Genomic DNA, 16,348 nt, shown 5'->3' with positions numbered 1-16,348 from the left:
CAATTTACAGCATACAAGTCCATCAATATAATAGGCTGGAACCAATATATATATATATATATACATTTCAAAATATAATTTCTTTTAACTTTGTATTGGTTGATAATTCCAATCTTGTACATGTATGTGATGAAATGGGTTGTAGTTTGTGTCATTTGTTGTTGACAAGGTGTGAGGGAAAGGTTGTGCTCAGCAACATCATAGAAGGATTGATTGCCATAGTGAATACACTGCAGCAACAGCCACTCTGCTGAAATGCCATCCCCAGATGTCCATCCTCTGACATTTCTCAGACACACAGTTGTTTTATGGCTTTACTTTCATTCTCAATGACAATGAAGCCATTTGTCTTTCTGAGCTGAACTCTGGGCAATGTGTACTGCAACGTGGACAGTAGTTAAACCGTCACATTGAGAAGAAGTCTCCTGAATGTAAATTAGAGACGGAGTGCTGGAAAGAAGAGGATAATGGAGTGAGAGAAAAAGGTGAGCAAGAGAATGATAGAGGCTGGTGGGAAGCAGAACGAGAGGGGAAAAGACAGAGAGCGTGAAGGAGAGGCAAGGTAAACATCAACTGACAGAGAGAGAGAGAATGATTTAATGGTGCCACAGAGAACACTGTCGCCATGGTAGCCAGAGTGCCACAGGGAGGTTAAGTGAAACATTTGCATCAATGAAATTAGCTCATGCAGTATTGGATTCCTCTGGCTGCCCTCTCCCCCTGAACCTGGAGCGAGACCATCAATGTACGACTGCTGCGGGAGAGAGCAGACCAGACGAGCAGATCGTCGTTTGTCTCACGTCTATAGCTGAAGAACACTCTGTACAGACAGCTGATGCGAAGGTCTGAATGGAACGGAAGATGATGTGCTCGTAGTTTGGAGAACTGTGAATCTGTTCTCGGAAGTTGTCAGTGAGAAAAGTAGCTTCAGTAGGCCAGGCCCAGCGGTGGGTAGGCTTAGCAGGAGTGCAGATGATAGCTGTGATAACACTGGGCTGGGACACTGCCATTGGGGGCGTTGGAGAATTGATTCCTCCAATTTCACCTCTCAACAATCAAAGCTCTCAACAGTGTTCAATGAGGGGAATCATCCACCGAGCAGAAACTGGGGTACAGAGAATGTGTGTGTGTGTGTGTGTGTGCTTTTGTGTGTGTATGTACATGTTCTGTTTATCTCCAGCTGAGGCACATTGAGACTGACCAGCATTACATATTTAATATTGGATTTATTCCAGATTAATGACACTGTTGGGTTTGACCCCAATGTAATGATGTTTTACATACACAGTGTAATCTATTTCATATGATCCAGTCTGTCATCAGTTCCTATGACATGACACACTCGGAGGTAAGTTTGTAGAGTGGTCATCTTTTTAATTATCAGTAGTGTTGTTCTACAGTTTTCCTTAAAGACAATTATTGTTTAAATATCTCAAATCATTTTCTAGACTAAAGGGTGCTCCGAAGAAAGACCAGCCAGTTGTCCTACCTAGCTTCAAACAGTCCTCTTCATTACAACAGCAAACTCACTTGAATAATCGAGTCCTTCTTATCAAACCTTCTGATACTGATTTCAGTGGTAGACCAGACAGTGTGTAGTGGGTGTGGTGTCTAACTTCTTCTCTGTTAATTGCACCTTTTTACAGATTAACTGGAGCATGGACCAGTTTTTGTTTCCAGGGAAGTGATAGAACACCTAGCAGAGAACAGAGAAACTATTAAAATCACATGCACACACACAAACACACACATTCTTGCAAGTTCTCCATACAAACAGCAGAGCTGATGAATCACATTAAAGTCTTGCATGGCAATGTGCTGTAAAGAATTTAGGAACTTAATCATTAGAGAGATGTGGCATATAATATATGGCTTATAATATGTTTCTGGTTGATAATTTATGATGCTTAGCTATTCAATTATATCATATTATACTGAACACCACCTGCAAAGCCATTTGAAGCTAGGAAAGTTGTTTTTCTAATCGGCATCTGTGAGAAGGAAAGACTTGATTGTTTTGACAGTTTTCAGCCTCAAACTTTAAACCTGTTTGTTTTCCAAGTGTACAGCAACACTATGTTACTGGGAAGATGATAATTATACAAAATAATTGTATTCTACATTTCATTGATTCAAATTATTTTACTCTGTTTCAATACACAATGTGACAGAGCAGTGTACTACTGTGGATCCCATTTCTTCAACCTAATGTGACCATGTGCATATTGACCAGCAAACTGGAGCCCCATGCTGGGGGTCAGACATTGTACAATTGCTTAGGCTAAAGCTAGTTCCTTGTTCCTTGTGCATCTTACTGTTCCACAGTACAGTAAGATGCACTCTTTGGCATGGCATGATTGGAACTGGTTGTCATGGAGGTACCTGTTAAATTGAAATATCAGTAAGTGTGTCACAGGAAGAGATGCAAACAACAGTTTGTACATAAGGTCAATCTAAACAAAACAGTCTTGTATCTGAGAATATGCCTTCCACTGATGGAGAGACGAATAACAAATGGGGATTCACAAGACAGAGTCCCACTCTTTGCTGGTGCTGCAGACGTAATGGCCAGCTCCCTCCTCCCTTCTACACACATCTCTAGCCTGACATTCCAGCGCCGAGACACCTGACTGTGCTCTCCTCACAGCCCCAATTAACGCCTGCTTAGTCAGCCGGAAAACTAGAGCTCTAGATTTAGCTCACCTTATTACTTTACAACTATTTGTTCACAGCAACGGGGTTGCGTGGTCTGGTGATGTGTGAGAGGTCGCAATGGTCTCACCGCAAACACTGACAGCGGCTACAACTTCAGGATAGTGTAAATGTTGTGGCCAATGGTTTCGGTGTGAGATCATGAAAGATTGGAATATAGTAGGGGCTGGTATTTCAAGGAAAAAGGGGGCATAGAAAATGTGGAGGGGTCCAAGTCGGCTGATTAAATATCGTAATGAAGCAGGCTGTACTACGTCTTTCATTTTCAAAATAGATACCAGCCTACGATTAATCGATTTGAATCCATACAAATTAATAGCTCACATTTTACGATCTTGTGCTGGGTTTTTACATATAAACTATTCCATATGTGTAGTAGAACTGGACCCGCAACGAATCAATTGACTTTGCATTGACTGCAGTCCCATGAATTCTCATGAATGCAGATTTTACAATGCGAAAATGCTGAATAATCCGCAATTTCAATGCCAATACAATTTGTGCTTAGAATTATGATAAATATGAATTCCTTGGCGTATCTTCCTTTGCAGTTGGTGTTATAGGTGTTATTACGTCATTCTAGGTGGAAACAAAGCAGCTTGGGTTCTTTTTCAGCACCAAGCGCGCCTCAGAACGCGGACAGCTTCGTTCCAACAGCTTTTGCGGATTGAGAAGGGAGAGAAAACCCGAGGGTATGGAATGATGTGAAGTACGAAGAGCTCGAGCTGTCAACACATTATGAAAATGGATTGATTTGAACGATGATATACGATAATATTGTTTGTCTTGAATAGCCTTTCCACATGGAATGTATTTGTCTTTGGTCTATTTCTCAATTGTCAGATGAATGTGTGCATAAACTTTACCCTAATGTTTTGGATGCTTTGATGCATAGTCACTATTTTTGGATCCTTTCACGGATATCGTTTAACAGGACGGGACGCTAAGTGAGTTTATTTACCCCCATTGTTGATTGTTAGGACTGCGAGCGGGAGTGGTGCGGTGATAATGATTTTTCCTTTCTTTTTCTGAAGTAAGGGTGAATGTGAGGGTATGCGAGTGCTAATGAAATACTTAAGTGCCTCTATGCTTATTAATGCTTGGAATAGCATTTGGTCCTTTTCAAAACCTGGGAGGACACAGAGAAAATATTATTTTTCCAGTTTATTTTACATATGTTAAAACATTTGGTGCCAGTTTACTGTTTATTTTGAAAAAACAGTCATGAACTGTGTGTGTGTGTGTGTATAATGAATGCATGTGTTATCACACTGCTGTCTCCGAACACTGCAGCTGACGTGAAGTCACGAACGAATTGTTCTTGTTTCTAAACAACGAAAAGAGAAGTTAGCACGAGAACATTTCGGTTTTTAATTGTGAGAAAAACACAGCAATTGCCATTTTGTAACGCACCGCCTCCTGCACAGGTCTCACATCTGTTCTTTTCAGATCGGAGACATGGACCCCCTCCCAGAGTACTCCCTTTTCCTGGTGAGGATCCTGGAGGAGCTGGACAGCAAGCACCGCACCGTGTCCTACCAGGACCTGTGTAAGTCCCTGTGTGCCCGCTTCGACCTGGTCCACCTGGCCAAGCTGCGGAGCCTGCTCTTCTACACGGCCTGCCTGGACCCTGCCTTTCCCGCCACTCTGTTCAGGGACAAGATGCGCTGCTCCGTGGAGGACCAGCAGTCCAAGAAGCTGATGGTGGCGGCGGACATCGTCACCATGTTCAACCTCATCCAGATGAACGGGGGCATTGCCAAAGACAAGCTGCCCATGGGGCACAGACCCAAGTTCCACAAGAACCAGTCTTTCGAGTCATGTAGGTCAGACACGGAGGTTTATAAGTTCCAGGACTGCGAGAGGGGAGGGTACGACCACATGGACCATCCCAGGGGGGTGCATCACCACCTCCCTCTGCCCCAGAACACCCCCCCCTGTCCTACATCGGATTGCAACAACTGCCAGCAGTTCATCCCCACCTCCGACCCAAACTTCCTGTTGGGCGTCAACAAGGATTTGAAATGTAGAGCAGCATCGCTGGACAAGCTGCAGCATCTGCCTCAGTACTCCAGTGGCAGCCCTCCGTCACCTCCCTGTGAGATGCAGAGCACCTATTTTCCCATGGACATCGACAGTGAGTCCACCACAGACCAGGACTCTCTGCAGCACATCAACCATGCAGAGCCTTTTACCGTCCACTCCTGCATCCAGAAGAGAAACATCTTCAAGGAGGACTTTCACAACCTCCAAGCATTCTCTCCACAGGTCGGTATCTTAGTCCTACACAGTCTAGTTTCACAATTACATAATGTCGTTGGTCACCAGGTCTGGAATTTACCAGTCAATTTAAATTTTACTTTGATCTTAAATATATTATATACATTTTTACTGTACTGATTTAACTTATTAAAAACATTGTAATATACTGAACAATGTTTGTATGTAAGTTGTATGAATTTATACAATTCAACTACCAAGTATATCTTATGAATTGATGTCAGGTAAATGTTCTTTTACAGTGTTTTAGCACTTTATTAATGTAACATTATTGTTTAGGTTGTTACCTCAGAGTCCAAACTTGCCAGTAAAGCCAGTGGAGGATACCACCGGAGGGAACTCCACAAACCTACAACTTTCTTCAACCACAGCTTTGAGCTGCCCTACAGCAACCCCTACTTTGATCCCCCCCTCAGCTCACCCATCCAGGAGAAACGACGAGCAAAGCACGAGAGTCTGGATGACCTCCAAGCATCTACGTATTTTGGGCCAACAACAGTCTCTGAGTGTGTGAACACCCGGAGAGTCAGTAAACCTGGGAAGCAGCCATCTTGGCCGGTGAAGAGCCTGAGTCTGAACACAGAGGAAGGTCCTCCGGACTTTGAGAGGTCTTTTCTCAACGGCAAACCGCTGAAAGACAACTACCGCCATAAAGTCAGTGTAATCAACAAAGACAATGAGCAGCATTTTCAGAACGCCAAGGAGAAGGTGACTGCGTCCCCTTCAGGGTTTGCGAAGAAAACCAATGGGCTGAAGAGCAAGGATGTTGCCTCCATGGGGTGTGGGCCAGACCGGGTTGTGGAGAAAAGAGAGGTGGGGAAAAGGTTCAGAGATAAAACTAGCCACAGCACCTCTTTCCAGGGAGGCAACATAGACTGCTCATCCAGTATTGGAACCCAGACAGAGCAGGCAGAGCAGAGGAAACTAAAAGAGTACGCAACTAGAAATGCTAAGTATGGCGAGAGAGAGAGACACCCCTTCAAGCACTCAGATGAAGACTCGGAGATTGTTAGCGACGATATTAGCGATATATTCCGTTTCCTTGATGACATGAGTGTGTGTGACTCTCTGGGCATCATCCAGTCCTCCTGCTACAACAGTAACGGATCAATCTCTCAGTTAACGTTGAAGTCGGACGGCGACAGTTCTCCCGAACGCAACACAGTCAAACTGGCCAAGTCCAAGCTGGACCGACTGTTTAACTCCCTGGAAAGCACCGACGACGAGCTGAAGTCCAGCGTGTGTAAGCTGGTGATGAGGATCGGAGAAATCGAGAAGAAGCTGGAGTCTCTGTCAGGGGTGCGAGGGGAAATCTCCCAGGTGCTCTCCAAACTCAACAAGCTAGACGACAAGATCCAGGAGCCAGAGACCAATGGGAGGCCTGGGGACACAGCGTCTGCCTCGGGCTCCAATGCCACCCCAGACCACCTCCACCCCCACCAAGACCCCACCCTCTCCCCACATGTGTTCCAATGCCACACCACAGGCCACACCATCAAGGGGGACAGTGGCTCTGGGGAGTGGTGCTGCTCGGACGGCAGTAACAGCGAGAGCCTGCGGGTGAAAGCCCTGAAGAAGAGTATGTTCATCCGGAGGTCCTCGCGCTCGCTCAACGAGGAGAACAGCGCCACAGAGTCAAAGGTCGCCAGCATCACCAACTCCCCGCGCGACTGGAGGACAGTGTCATATTCTAACCACCCCGGAGACGAGTGCAAAGACAAGGAGCGTAACAGGGACCATGACAGGGACAGGGACAGGGAGCGGGACAGAGACAGAGACAACAAAGACAGACACAGGAAAGCCAAAGAGGTGAGAACCATAGATCACTATCCTAGTGTACATCGTTGTTTACTCTACATAGGTAGCCTCAATACTGTAGTTAACATAACAGTCATAGAACTGCTGAATGCACGTTAGTATATCTATTAGTTGAGTATTCAGATCCCCAAAAATAAAACACATTAGCTGTACGTATATATAACGCTGTGGGAGACAGCTGGCTGTCTATAGCTGGCTATACACATGTTTGTATAATACTTCAATCCTTATCTCCCATTTATGTGGAATTAGATGATCTGACACTCAATAGTCTGTGTACATGTAGAAACATCTGCGTATTCAACAGAGGTGATTAAGCTGATCACAAGCTGGGTTGTGATCAAGAGCACACCAACAATTGGATCAGTTTTTAGTTTGACTTCAAAGAGGAACAAGCATGAATGAATGAATGGAGTCAGTAAGAGTTATTCAGGCAGACGACTCTGGATGGGGAGGATGTGTCTTACTGGGCTTGTTGAAGCTTGGCCGATGCCCCCCCGAGGTGCCTGGGTGGCAAACGAGGAGTTTGAGAGTACAGGAGGAGATGGGGAGCGGGTGGGATGCAAAAGTAGAGACAAGTGAGTGGCTAGTATAGCAAGTTTGTATTCAGAGAAGACAACTGACTAGCCTGCATTACACATTAGATTAGCTGATGAGTAGACAAGGTGGCAGAAGGAAATTGGGACATGTGGTGAACCTCAATCTAACTCCATTATGTCAGTAATTACACACCCATTGTCTCAGCGCTTCCCTCCAACAACACAGCAGCACAAAGAACAGATGCTCCAGTTATGACCACTGATGGTGACCCTACCTGAGCAGTTGACTGTATACCAATCCTTTATCACAGTCCAGTTCACAAAGACCATTTACACTGAAAGGGGATATCAATGTTGACGGATCAGGAAGAGAGAGAGGTGACGGACTCTGGATGGATCTTCAGCCTCGAGGTGTTTAGCTACTTTCAGGTTTGGGCTCTCTTCCATTCATCAGCACCTGTCAGGACAGAGGCAGCCCTGCCGTGGTGCCACACAGGAAACAGCCTCCACAGAGAGTCAGGGTGCTGAGGACAGCAGCATCAGAGACATGTTTGTCATTATTTGTGAAGTACCTGGTGAAAACCGTTCACTCCCCAGCAACTGTGTTCTTCAAGGCCGTAGATTTCCCATTTTCTAGTCACATGACTGACATGTTAATTGTGTTCTTCTCCTCCTACTAGGCCTTGCCCACCTCTGGGCAGACAGGCTCTTAAACAGGGGAGTTGAAATGCCAGTCCATCTTGTCAGGTGTTGCAGACCAGTGATTCCCAGTGACCTTTCCTTGGGAAGCCAAATGGAGCGCATGTTATCTGAAATGGGTCTTGACCCGAGAGCTGTGTAAGCACCTCTCAAAGCATGGCATGGCTAGCATGGCCCCTCCATATCAATTAGTGTGTGTTTGCTTGTGTGTCTGCCTGACCAGGACTGATTATGGTATGTGAATGGTGTCATTCAGTAATGGCTGCCTCCCTTTATGGATTATCTTGATGCATATACAGTACTGGGTTTGAACCCCAATACCAGTCTTACTGGTTGAGAAATGTCCAGTAGTTAGTCTATGCACACTTCTAGAAAATCAGTGAGAGATATTTAAAGGCTCTTGTAAATACAACCATATGTTATATTGCATATGCAAATCTAGCTACTAACTAGCATTTAATCCATACCTTTTATTTAGTCCAAGATCATTTGACCAATTGACCACCCTACCATCCCATCAACATCAATTATTGGCTTTCTGCTCGAAACAAATCCTCACAGAAACATTCATCTTCTACTTTCTTTCTCTCGCTTATTACTCTCTCTGTCAATCTATCTCTCAGGGTTCCTCTCTCTCTCAATGTCTACATTAATTTATTCCCTCCTTCTCTCTTCCCCCTCTCTCTCTCTCTCTCTCTCTCTCTCTCTCTTTTCCTCCTATTTATTTTCTGTTCCCCACGTTCTCCTCTCTTCAGGTCTGTTGGCATGGAGCCAAGATGGATGTCAGCCAGTTTCTTCTGATTCAGTTCCCTGCCATTTGGGGATGTGGGTGTAGACCTTTGCACACAGAGCTGCCATATACCCAACCTTGTCATTTGTGGACGTATAGAACCCATATATACAGAGCTGCCACACAACCAACTCAGCCATACCACTGTTACTGCCTTCTGGAGTCCCCATACAGCCATTGCTTCTGTGAAATGCTTGCCTGAGGTGGACGATACTATGAAATGTTGACTTGCAGTGAATGGTAGAGTAGGAAATGACTAAAGGGAGTAAATAATGTAATCTACATTACTGGTATTCGCTGGTCCTCCAGTAAAGGCTTTGTGTTCAGTGTGGGTCTGTAAGAATCTAGGTAGAGACTGGTCAGTTTACCAATGCCCCACAAATCAGCCAATCAAATTGTATTTGTGATCGATAGCCCTTTTTACAATAAATGTCACCAAGGGCTTCACAAATGCCCATCACAGATCAACTGATGACCAACCTAAACCCTTAGAGACGATTAGGGAAAACAGCCCTCCTTCTCATCTCCCAGTCCACCCTTCCCTCTCCTCTCCTCTCTTCCTCAACCCAACCTTCCCTCTCATTTCCCGATTGCATATGCTTCTTTATTCAAAGCCTGTGAATAGGAGTGAGAATAGCAGTGAGACAGGTGAGACAGCAGGACTGACAGCCAGAGAGAGGTGAGGCAGGTGACAGTGGTGGGAAAGCTGTCATAACACATACATGTATCAGTCTTGTCACAAACATCCTGAGCTGCCACTATGCTGTTTTGCATTTCTCAGTGCCAATGCTGAAAACAAGGAGTTGAAAAGGGTCTTAAGTGCAGTTAATTTATTCAGGTAGCTGCCACTGTATTTACTAAAACAGTACACAGTAGACTACTCTGTCGTACCACTTCATGGACTCACTCTTAGAGAGATTTTCACAGCTAGCTAGTAGCTATTAAGCTTAAGGGAGTGTATAGATCTGCATGGAGGTGAGCGACACACATGGCCTTGGCTTTCTTTCCCTAAAGCTCACCAGTGACATCAAAAAGAGAGATTTCTCCAGATGGATGAGAATCTAGTGGAAATTGTAAGTTCACACATAAACACACTCACACACTACTGCCAACCATTGTATACAGAGAAAATTAGACTATGGCAGGATCAGATTTGTGTCACCTTCTCTGACCCTGGGGAGGCCTGCCACCGATGTTGGTTAAATGGATGTTTACTTGAACAGTCTTTCAAGGATTGAGGAGAGCTGTGGCGAGCTCATAAAAATGTAATATTCATCTAAATTAATGTTCTTTTAACTTCCCGAAGATCAATGAGATCAATACACTAGGTTGTGGAATGTTGTTTATCTCTCCAACCAGAAGGAATGGCTATTCACATGAGCGGGAATATAAAATAAGATTTTTGGAATGAATCTAATTTGAGTCTGACCATTTTCTCAGTAATTAGTATTGAATAATGTACGTTTTTATGGTGCCAATGAAAAAGTAGGTCTCGACAGTTTTTATCATCTGTAAGGTTTCAATCTCCATGGTTTAATAAAGTCATTTCCTCAGAGTAATTGACCAAATGAGGAGGTGACGGATTTAGTAAAATAAGTGTTTCTGCTTAGTCAACCAAATACATCTGTGCATCCAATCATTACACAAAGAAAGTAATTTTATATGTTTCTTTTTCTTTCCAAAAATGACCAACTCTCATATTTCATCTCTCTCCTTGAGGGCATATATCATACATCTGGCTTTCAGATATTAAAAACAAATATCGTGCTTCATAACATGGTGTGTTGCTTACAGATTACCTAAGTTGCTGTTCTGTGGGGAGAAATAGTGCACAAGTATGTTTCTCATTTAATGGTCTGTAGGAGACATTGCAGCTGTAATGGCTGTGCCATGCTTTTCAGCCAGGATACTTGTACTATATGGCTGCTTAGGAATATCATAGTCCTCTGTTCACGCTCAGATGGGTCTCCTCTCAAACTACTGTTGGATGTCTTTGAGGTACTACAAAGTCAACCACCACTGCAGCAGGACGTTACACCACTTAAGGTTTCCCCTCTAAACTTTGACCTCTCTGCCCCCTCCACAGTTGGAGCGTGAACGTCAGTACGAGATCCCCCAGGCCCATCGCTCCTCCAAGCCCCCCAAGGACTCCTACCTGGTGGAGCAGGTGTTCTCCCCGCACCCCTTCCCACCCTCCGTCAAGTCTCACATGAAGGGGAGCCCCCTGTACACAGACCTGCGGCTGACCGCCCTGTCTGATGGCAAACGAGGACAGCCCTCCTGGACCATCGAGGAATACAAACGCAACTCTGGAGAGAAGGGCAAGCAGCTCACAGCTCTGGACCTGCAGGTGAGGAGGGATATGGACTTGGTCTTGATCCCATCTCAAGCAGAACACACCACTTCTATGTTGGAATGAGTCTGTTTTAAAGTATTAAAATGGGTGACGCTAGTTCTGCCGATGACATTAGTCCAGGTGATAACGTTAGTCGTAGTGCTGATGCTAACCTTGGTGTTGATGCTAGCCTTGATGGAACATCTGGTGTAATGCTTGGCCTGGTGCTGCTATCTAGCCATGCTAGTGGTGTTGCTACTTAGCCCTGGTGGTCATGCTATTTACTCCTGCTTGGTGGTGTTGCGGTGTCTGCTAGTAGTGTTGCAGTGGCTTGTGTGTCCAGCCTGGATCCTGGAGGAGTGCTAGCGACGACTGCTGACACTGAGGCTTTCTTGTTATCTTTTGCTTCCTCATCGTTGCTTCCTGATCTTATCTGAGAGTATTTGTGTTGACCAGGTTTTCAATGTGCAACAACACTCTTTCTTGACAAAAGACTCACTTGTAACAAAGCCACAGATATATTTACAGTATCTGACCTTCAGTATCGGCTGAAAGTCAAATTATTAGACACAGATTGTGTCGCACAGATCAAATTCTCGCCTATACTGTTCAGCAGTAACTGTGTGCAATTCTTATATGTTTTATGATAATCAGTAAATAGCTTATAATATCAGTGTTGAATAGCTTTTGACTGACACCTCTGTTTGAGAATGTTAAATCACAGTGGAAGTATTTCCACTGTTCTTTATAAATTCTTAAAAAATGGAGTTCTAACCTTAAGATGAATCCCTGTAGTTTAAGGAGGACGGGAGTTGACAAGAAAACATTTCTACATATTTCACAGGATGGCGAGACTGCTCCACTTACTGGGGCATCATTATAAGAATAGTAACCAACTGTCGATCAGACTGGGAAAGAGAGAGCGAGATAGAGAGAGGAGAGGTGAGTGAAAGGCAAAATAGGGAGATAGAGTGAGAAAGACACAAACAGAAATGCAATTTAATATCTATCCCTGTGTGCCGTACACAACAAGATAAGGAATTCAATAAACTAATTTTGCATTATTATGATTGAACACTCCTCTCCAAAAACACTCACTGTTAAAACAGTGGAGCCACACTCAAGGATAAGTGACCCAATTACAAGATGATTATTGTGTCTACAAATGTTACTATGTGATGTTAAAGCCAGGATTCTGTGTGTTGGTCAAATAGCTGTCTCGTGAACCTACCTTCTCACAGATTGTCACGTCTGTGAGGATGGGTAATACAGTAAGCATGCAGAGATAGCTGTGTTGAGTGACTCTAATCAGGCTATAAACTAGTCATTATATTCCACATTAACTAATTGGGTCTGGCAAACCAAACAGTTTACTGCTGTAGATCAGAGACTGTTACACTGAATATTCAGTCTGCTACTTGCCTCCCATCAACAGCTCTCTACCTCCCTGCATCCCAGCTGGCTTGGCATGGAGCCAATGACAGATGCAGGGTCAACTTCACAGAGGCAAACAACCATGGCTGGTCACCTTCAAAAACATTGATTTCTAATTTTCTTATGATCAATTCAGAGAGTTTTCCAAGTAGGCAATATAATTACCCTTGGATGTGTACCTCTTCCAAAGACACAGGATTACCATCTAATCCTCCAGCTACTAGACACGCAGACAGGCAGGGAAGGCAGGGGAAACTGTGGTCCTATTCAGAGGCATCACACAGACAGAAAACAAACATGGAGGCAAAGTGGAGGAAGAGAGAGACACGACCCGGAGAACGTTTTGGTCCTTTGCTCAATAAATGATCATATTCTGGACAGTCTCGCACATCTGTTTGGGTAATGAGTATGTAATTCCATAATTGTTAGCCCAGTGCATTTCCTTAAACCAGCCTGCAATAGTCATGAATAAACATTTTATTTTGTGTTGTTAATTTGTAATTACTCTGAATAGCCTGAACAGACAGCAGAGTGATTATAATTACAATCTACAGTATAGCATGTTCTATTTCTCCCTCTTCCCTTCTCTCTCTTTCTCAATGTCACTCCCCTCTCCCGCACCCCTCTCTCTTTTTCTAACTCCACATCTCCATCCTTTCCTACTTTGGTTCTTTCTTTATTTTTCTTTCTCTCTCTCTCAGGAAAGGAAATCTGCACCATGGCAGTGAGTCAGTGTGTTGCAGTGTTTGTCAGGCTGCCTTGGTCATGCCTCCTAGGGGCTCAGTGGGAAACGAGCATCCACAAGGACAAGCATCCCAGTCGGCTGCCATCGATTGTTGCTCTCGCCGTTCCTGTTTATCTGAGAATGCATTTAGGAGATTACAGAGGTTGGGGCTGGGGCTGAGACTGGGGCTGGGGCTGGGGCTGGGGCCAGGCTTCACTGTCACAACTGCCGTTGGCGCTGGCCTTGTGTTTCTATAGCCTAACCTGAACAGCTGACCTCAGGGCAGGTGTGTGTGTGGCATGTGGGCCTCCCAACATGCTGAGTGTCTCTGCTCTTCTCATTACTGAGACTCTAACACAGCAAGGAAATTACGTCAAAGAGGACTAACTTTGACATATGTCAAACTACTTGCAGAGTAGTGAAAGGCAAGAGTATATAAAACTCCCCAGGATTCTCTGTCTTTCTTCTCTGTCTCCTCTCTCCATTCCTCTCTCTCTTCCTCTCTATCTATGTGGATGAGGACAAAAAGCTGATTATGGCTCTTTCATCCCTCCTACTCTCCCATAAGAAATATTTACTCGATGTAACAAGTGTATCTATTTGAGAGACACTCAAAAACCCTCTGTTAATGTATCCTATCTATCTATCCTTTTAAGTTTTTTTCCAACCCTGCACTTAAATTCTCTCTTCTCTCCCTTTTCTTCTTGCAGACCCAGGAATCTCTGAACCCCAACAACCTGGAATACTGGATGGAGGACATTTACACACCAGGATACGATTCGCTGCTCAAAAGGAAAGAGGCAGAGTTTCGCAGAGCCAAAGTGTGTAAGATTGGAGCTCTGATTGCTGCAGCGGCCTGCACGGTCATCCTGGTCATCGTGGTGCCCATCTGCACCATGAAGACATGAAGCACAGGAGGGGCTGCTCTCAGCACGACTCTCTGCTCATGCTCCTCTGTCCCTCACACTGCCGGGAGGACACAGCCACACAGCATGGTCACACCTCCAACTGACCATGTGATAGGGTAGGCTATTTGAAAGGTTGAAGCATATTTATGTGTTTCACACCCATATTTTGATTTATACGTTATTGGTTGTGTTAGAGAACATGAACATGGAACATTCTTTGAATTCAGAGGAAAGTCGTTTTTTTCTATATATCATTGCCTACTGTATAGTGAAATTATGTATTGCCTCTCAAGATGGCTATTGTACAGTAGCAATGTAAATGGCAAATACACAATGTATTTATTTTACAGTAATTATATCTGTCTTTACGTACAATTTTTCCTGAGGTTAAACATTTATTTGTTTGACTTTCCAGTTGGGAGATGGTAAACTACATTACAATGGTTAATGGTTGACAACTGGATGTGTTTGGTAACCAGTGTATGATATTTTATTTTAGTATAATTGCAGTATAATGTATTTTAATGAGAGTTATTTTTATGAATTATCTGGTAGAATGTGCTGAGTGCAAACAAGATTTATTTCTGTCATCGATAACAGGAGTTTTAATCCGTGGGTTTAATCAATGGGAACTATTTTTTCTATATAGAAACAATTGGAGGTACTAGTTAACCATAGTTGTATAATGGTACATAGAAAGGTGCAAGTACAATACTGTAAAGTCAACCTGAATGTATTGAAAAATAACACCAAAAGATGGAGAAAATCTTTGTTTCTTGCAAGGTATTGAATGTTTGTTTGCCTCACACTGTGTGACAACTAGCCAACAGCACGTTGCTGTTTATCTCAAATGGTGTTTCTTATTCTTTGCCTTCTAGGTCATTTATTCAGTGAATACTTGAAGTTTCCCTCCACAGTTGAGGAGCCCAGCTCACCAGGGAGGGCTGAGTGGTATTGGTTCAGTCAGCAGTATTGACTGGCCCACCCTGCAGGCTCACAAACCCCCACCCCCAAAACACACACACACACACACACCTCATCCCTGCCCAGCCATCATCTCCCAGAAGGCCTTAGCACCACTGAATACAAACTGCCTACTCGCAGCCATGTCCCAGTATTTTGGATTCGCTTTCTTGTCTACTTGTATCTGCCTCCTTCATGACAACTGATGTAAGTGTGCAGGACAGATAATTTACACGGTCCAGGTGAATGATCTATTCTACCTATCCTTTTCCTCTCCAGATGTCTATTGTTTTATTGGTCTATATGAGTCTCTATAAAGATCTGAAGTATCTGACGAGCAGCCTGAGGCCTCGGGGCAGCATCGCTGAGATTAGACAGCTGTCTCACTGGCTCTGACAGGAAGGAGAAACCTCACCGGAGTGCAAGTTTTACAATAACGTCGCAACTCCTAGGCTTGGTTCCACTTTTTACCTCCCTTTTCCTGAGCTTCGAATCTGTTAACACTGAAAGGATGGAAGCCCCAAGAGCCCCTGAAAAAGGACCGGGGAGAAAAACAAACTTCCCTGTTCACTGTACCAAGTCCTCAACTGTTGTAGTTACTGTTCAATGTAAACCAGGGGCTACAAAGCCAAGTCAAGCCAGGCAAAACCAAGTCCTCAAATCCTGTTTGTCAGCTGATGTTTCTGTCTCTCTAGGGCATACTGGAGTAGACGCTTGTCGCCCTGTTACCAACAGTAGATGCTGTGTATTGACTGGGTTAGTGTTATCTGACCAGGAGAGGCCATACAGTAGAGGATTGGCCAGCACTGGGGCTTGGAGCCTTGGCACCCTGTAGAGGTCTGTATATAGTGCAGGTTGGAGGCACATCATGTGGACAGGTGTTCATCTGGAATATAACTACAATAAAAGCAAACTGTTCTGACTGTTGCTATCTGTGTGACTGGAATCTCTTCACAAACAAGTGGCTGGACTGGAACAAATGCAATTGGTACTTAACCAATCATATTTCACTTACTGTTATTATAGTTTTGAGTTCTGACACATTTCCAGTGTTGATTTCAGATAAGAGAGAGAGAAGGGATGGGGACAGCATAGTGCAGCTCCCAACAAAAAGCTACAACACTAAATATTTGTCCTGGAAATGAT

General features: G+C 44.1%; 1 protein-coding gene across 2 annotated transcripts; it reads left to right on the top strand.

Annotated features, from left to right (window-relative positions):
- The first annotated feature begins 4,167 nt into the window (after positions 1-4,167).
- minar1 (membrane integral NOTCH2 associated receptor 1) lies at positions 4,168-15,972 on the top strand. 2 transcript variants are annotated; one of them, XR_014732277.1, is made up of 5 exons: positions 4,168-4,980; positions 5,272-6,801; positions 10,925-11,188; positions 12,018-12,115; positions 12,609-12,933. XR_014732277.1 is itself a non-coding variant. In XM_084682514.1 (4 exons), exons 1-4 carry the CDS (start codon positions 4,171-4,173, stop codon positions 14,237-14,239), a joined length of 2,802 nt encoding a protein of 933 aa, XP_084538640.1. In that variant the 5' UTR covers positions 4,168-4,170; the 3' UTR covers positions 14,240-15,972. The 2 variants fall into 2 exon arrangements, 1 of the variants encoding a protein (XP_084538640.1); XM_084682514.1 differs by lacking the exons at positions 12,018-12,115; positions 12,609-12,933 and adding an exon at positions 14,042-15,972.
- Positions 15,973-16,348: the final 376 nt, after the last annotated feature.

This window comes from Hypomesus nipponensis, chromosome 19, assembly GCF_054491055.1.
Source record: "Hypomesus nipponensis isolate SF chromosome 19, ASM5449105v1, whole genome shotgun sequence".
Taxonomy (NCBI): Eukaryota; Metazoa; Chordata; class Actinopteri; order Osmeriformes; family Osmeridae; genus Hypomesus; species Hypomesus nipponensis.
Note: the sequence above shows the minus strand (reverse complement) of the source record. Positions and strands in the feature narration are given on the sequence as shown.

Excerpts from the sequence above, each read along its gene's own strand:
- minar1 (XM_084682514.1), top strand. The coding sequence starts at position 4,171 with ATGGACCCCCTCCCAGAGTACTCCCTTTTCCTGGTGAGGATCCTGGAG. Across the intron at positions 4,981-5,271 it reads TCCAAGCATTCTCTCCACAG|GTTGTTACCTCAGAGTCCAA; the intron begins GTCGGTATCTTA and ends ATTATTGTTTAG. Across the intron at positions 6,802-10,924 it reads GACACAGGAAAGCCAAAGAG|TTGGAGCGTGAACGTCAGTA; the intron begins GTGAGAACCATA and ends CCCCCTCCACAG.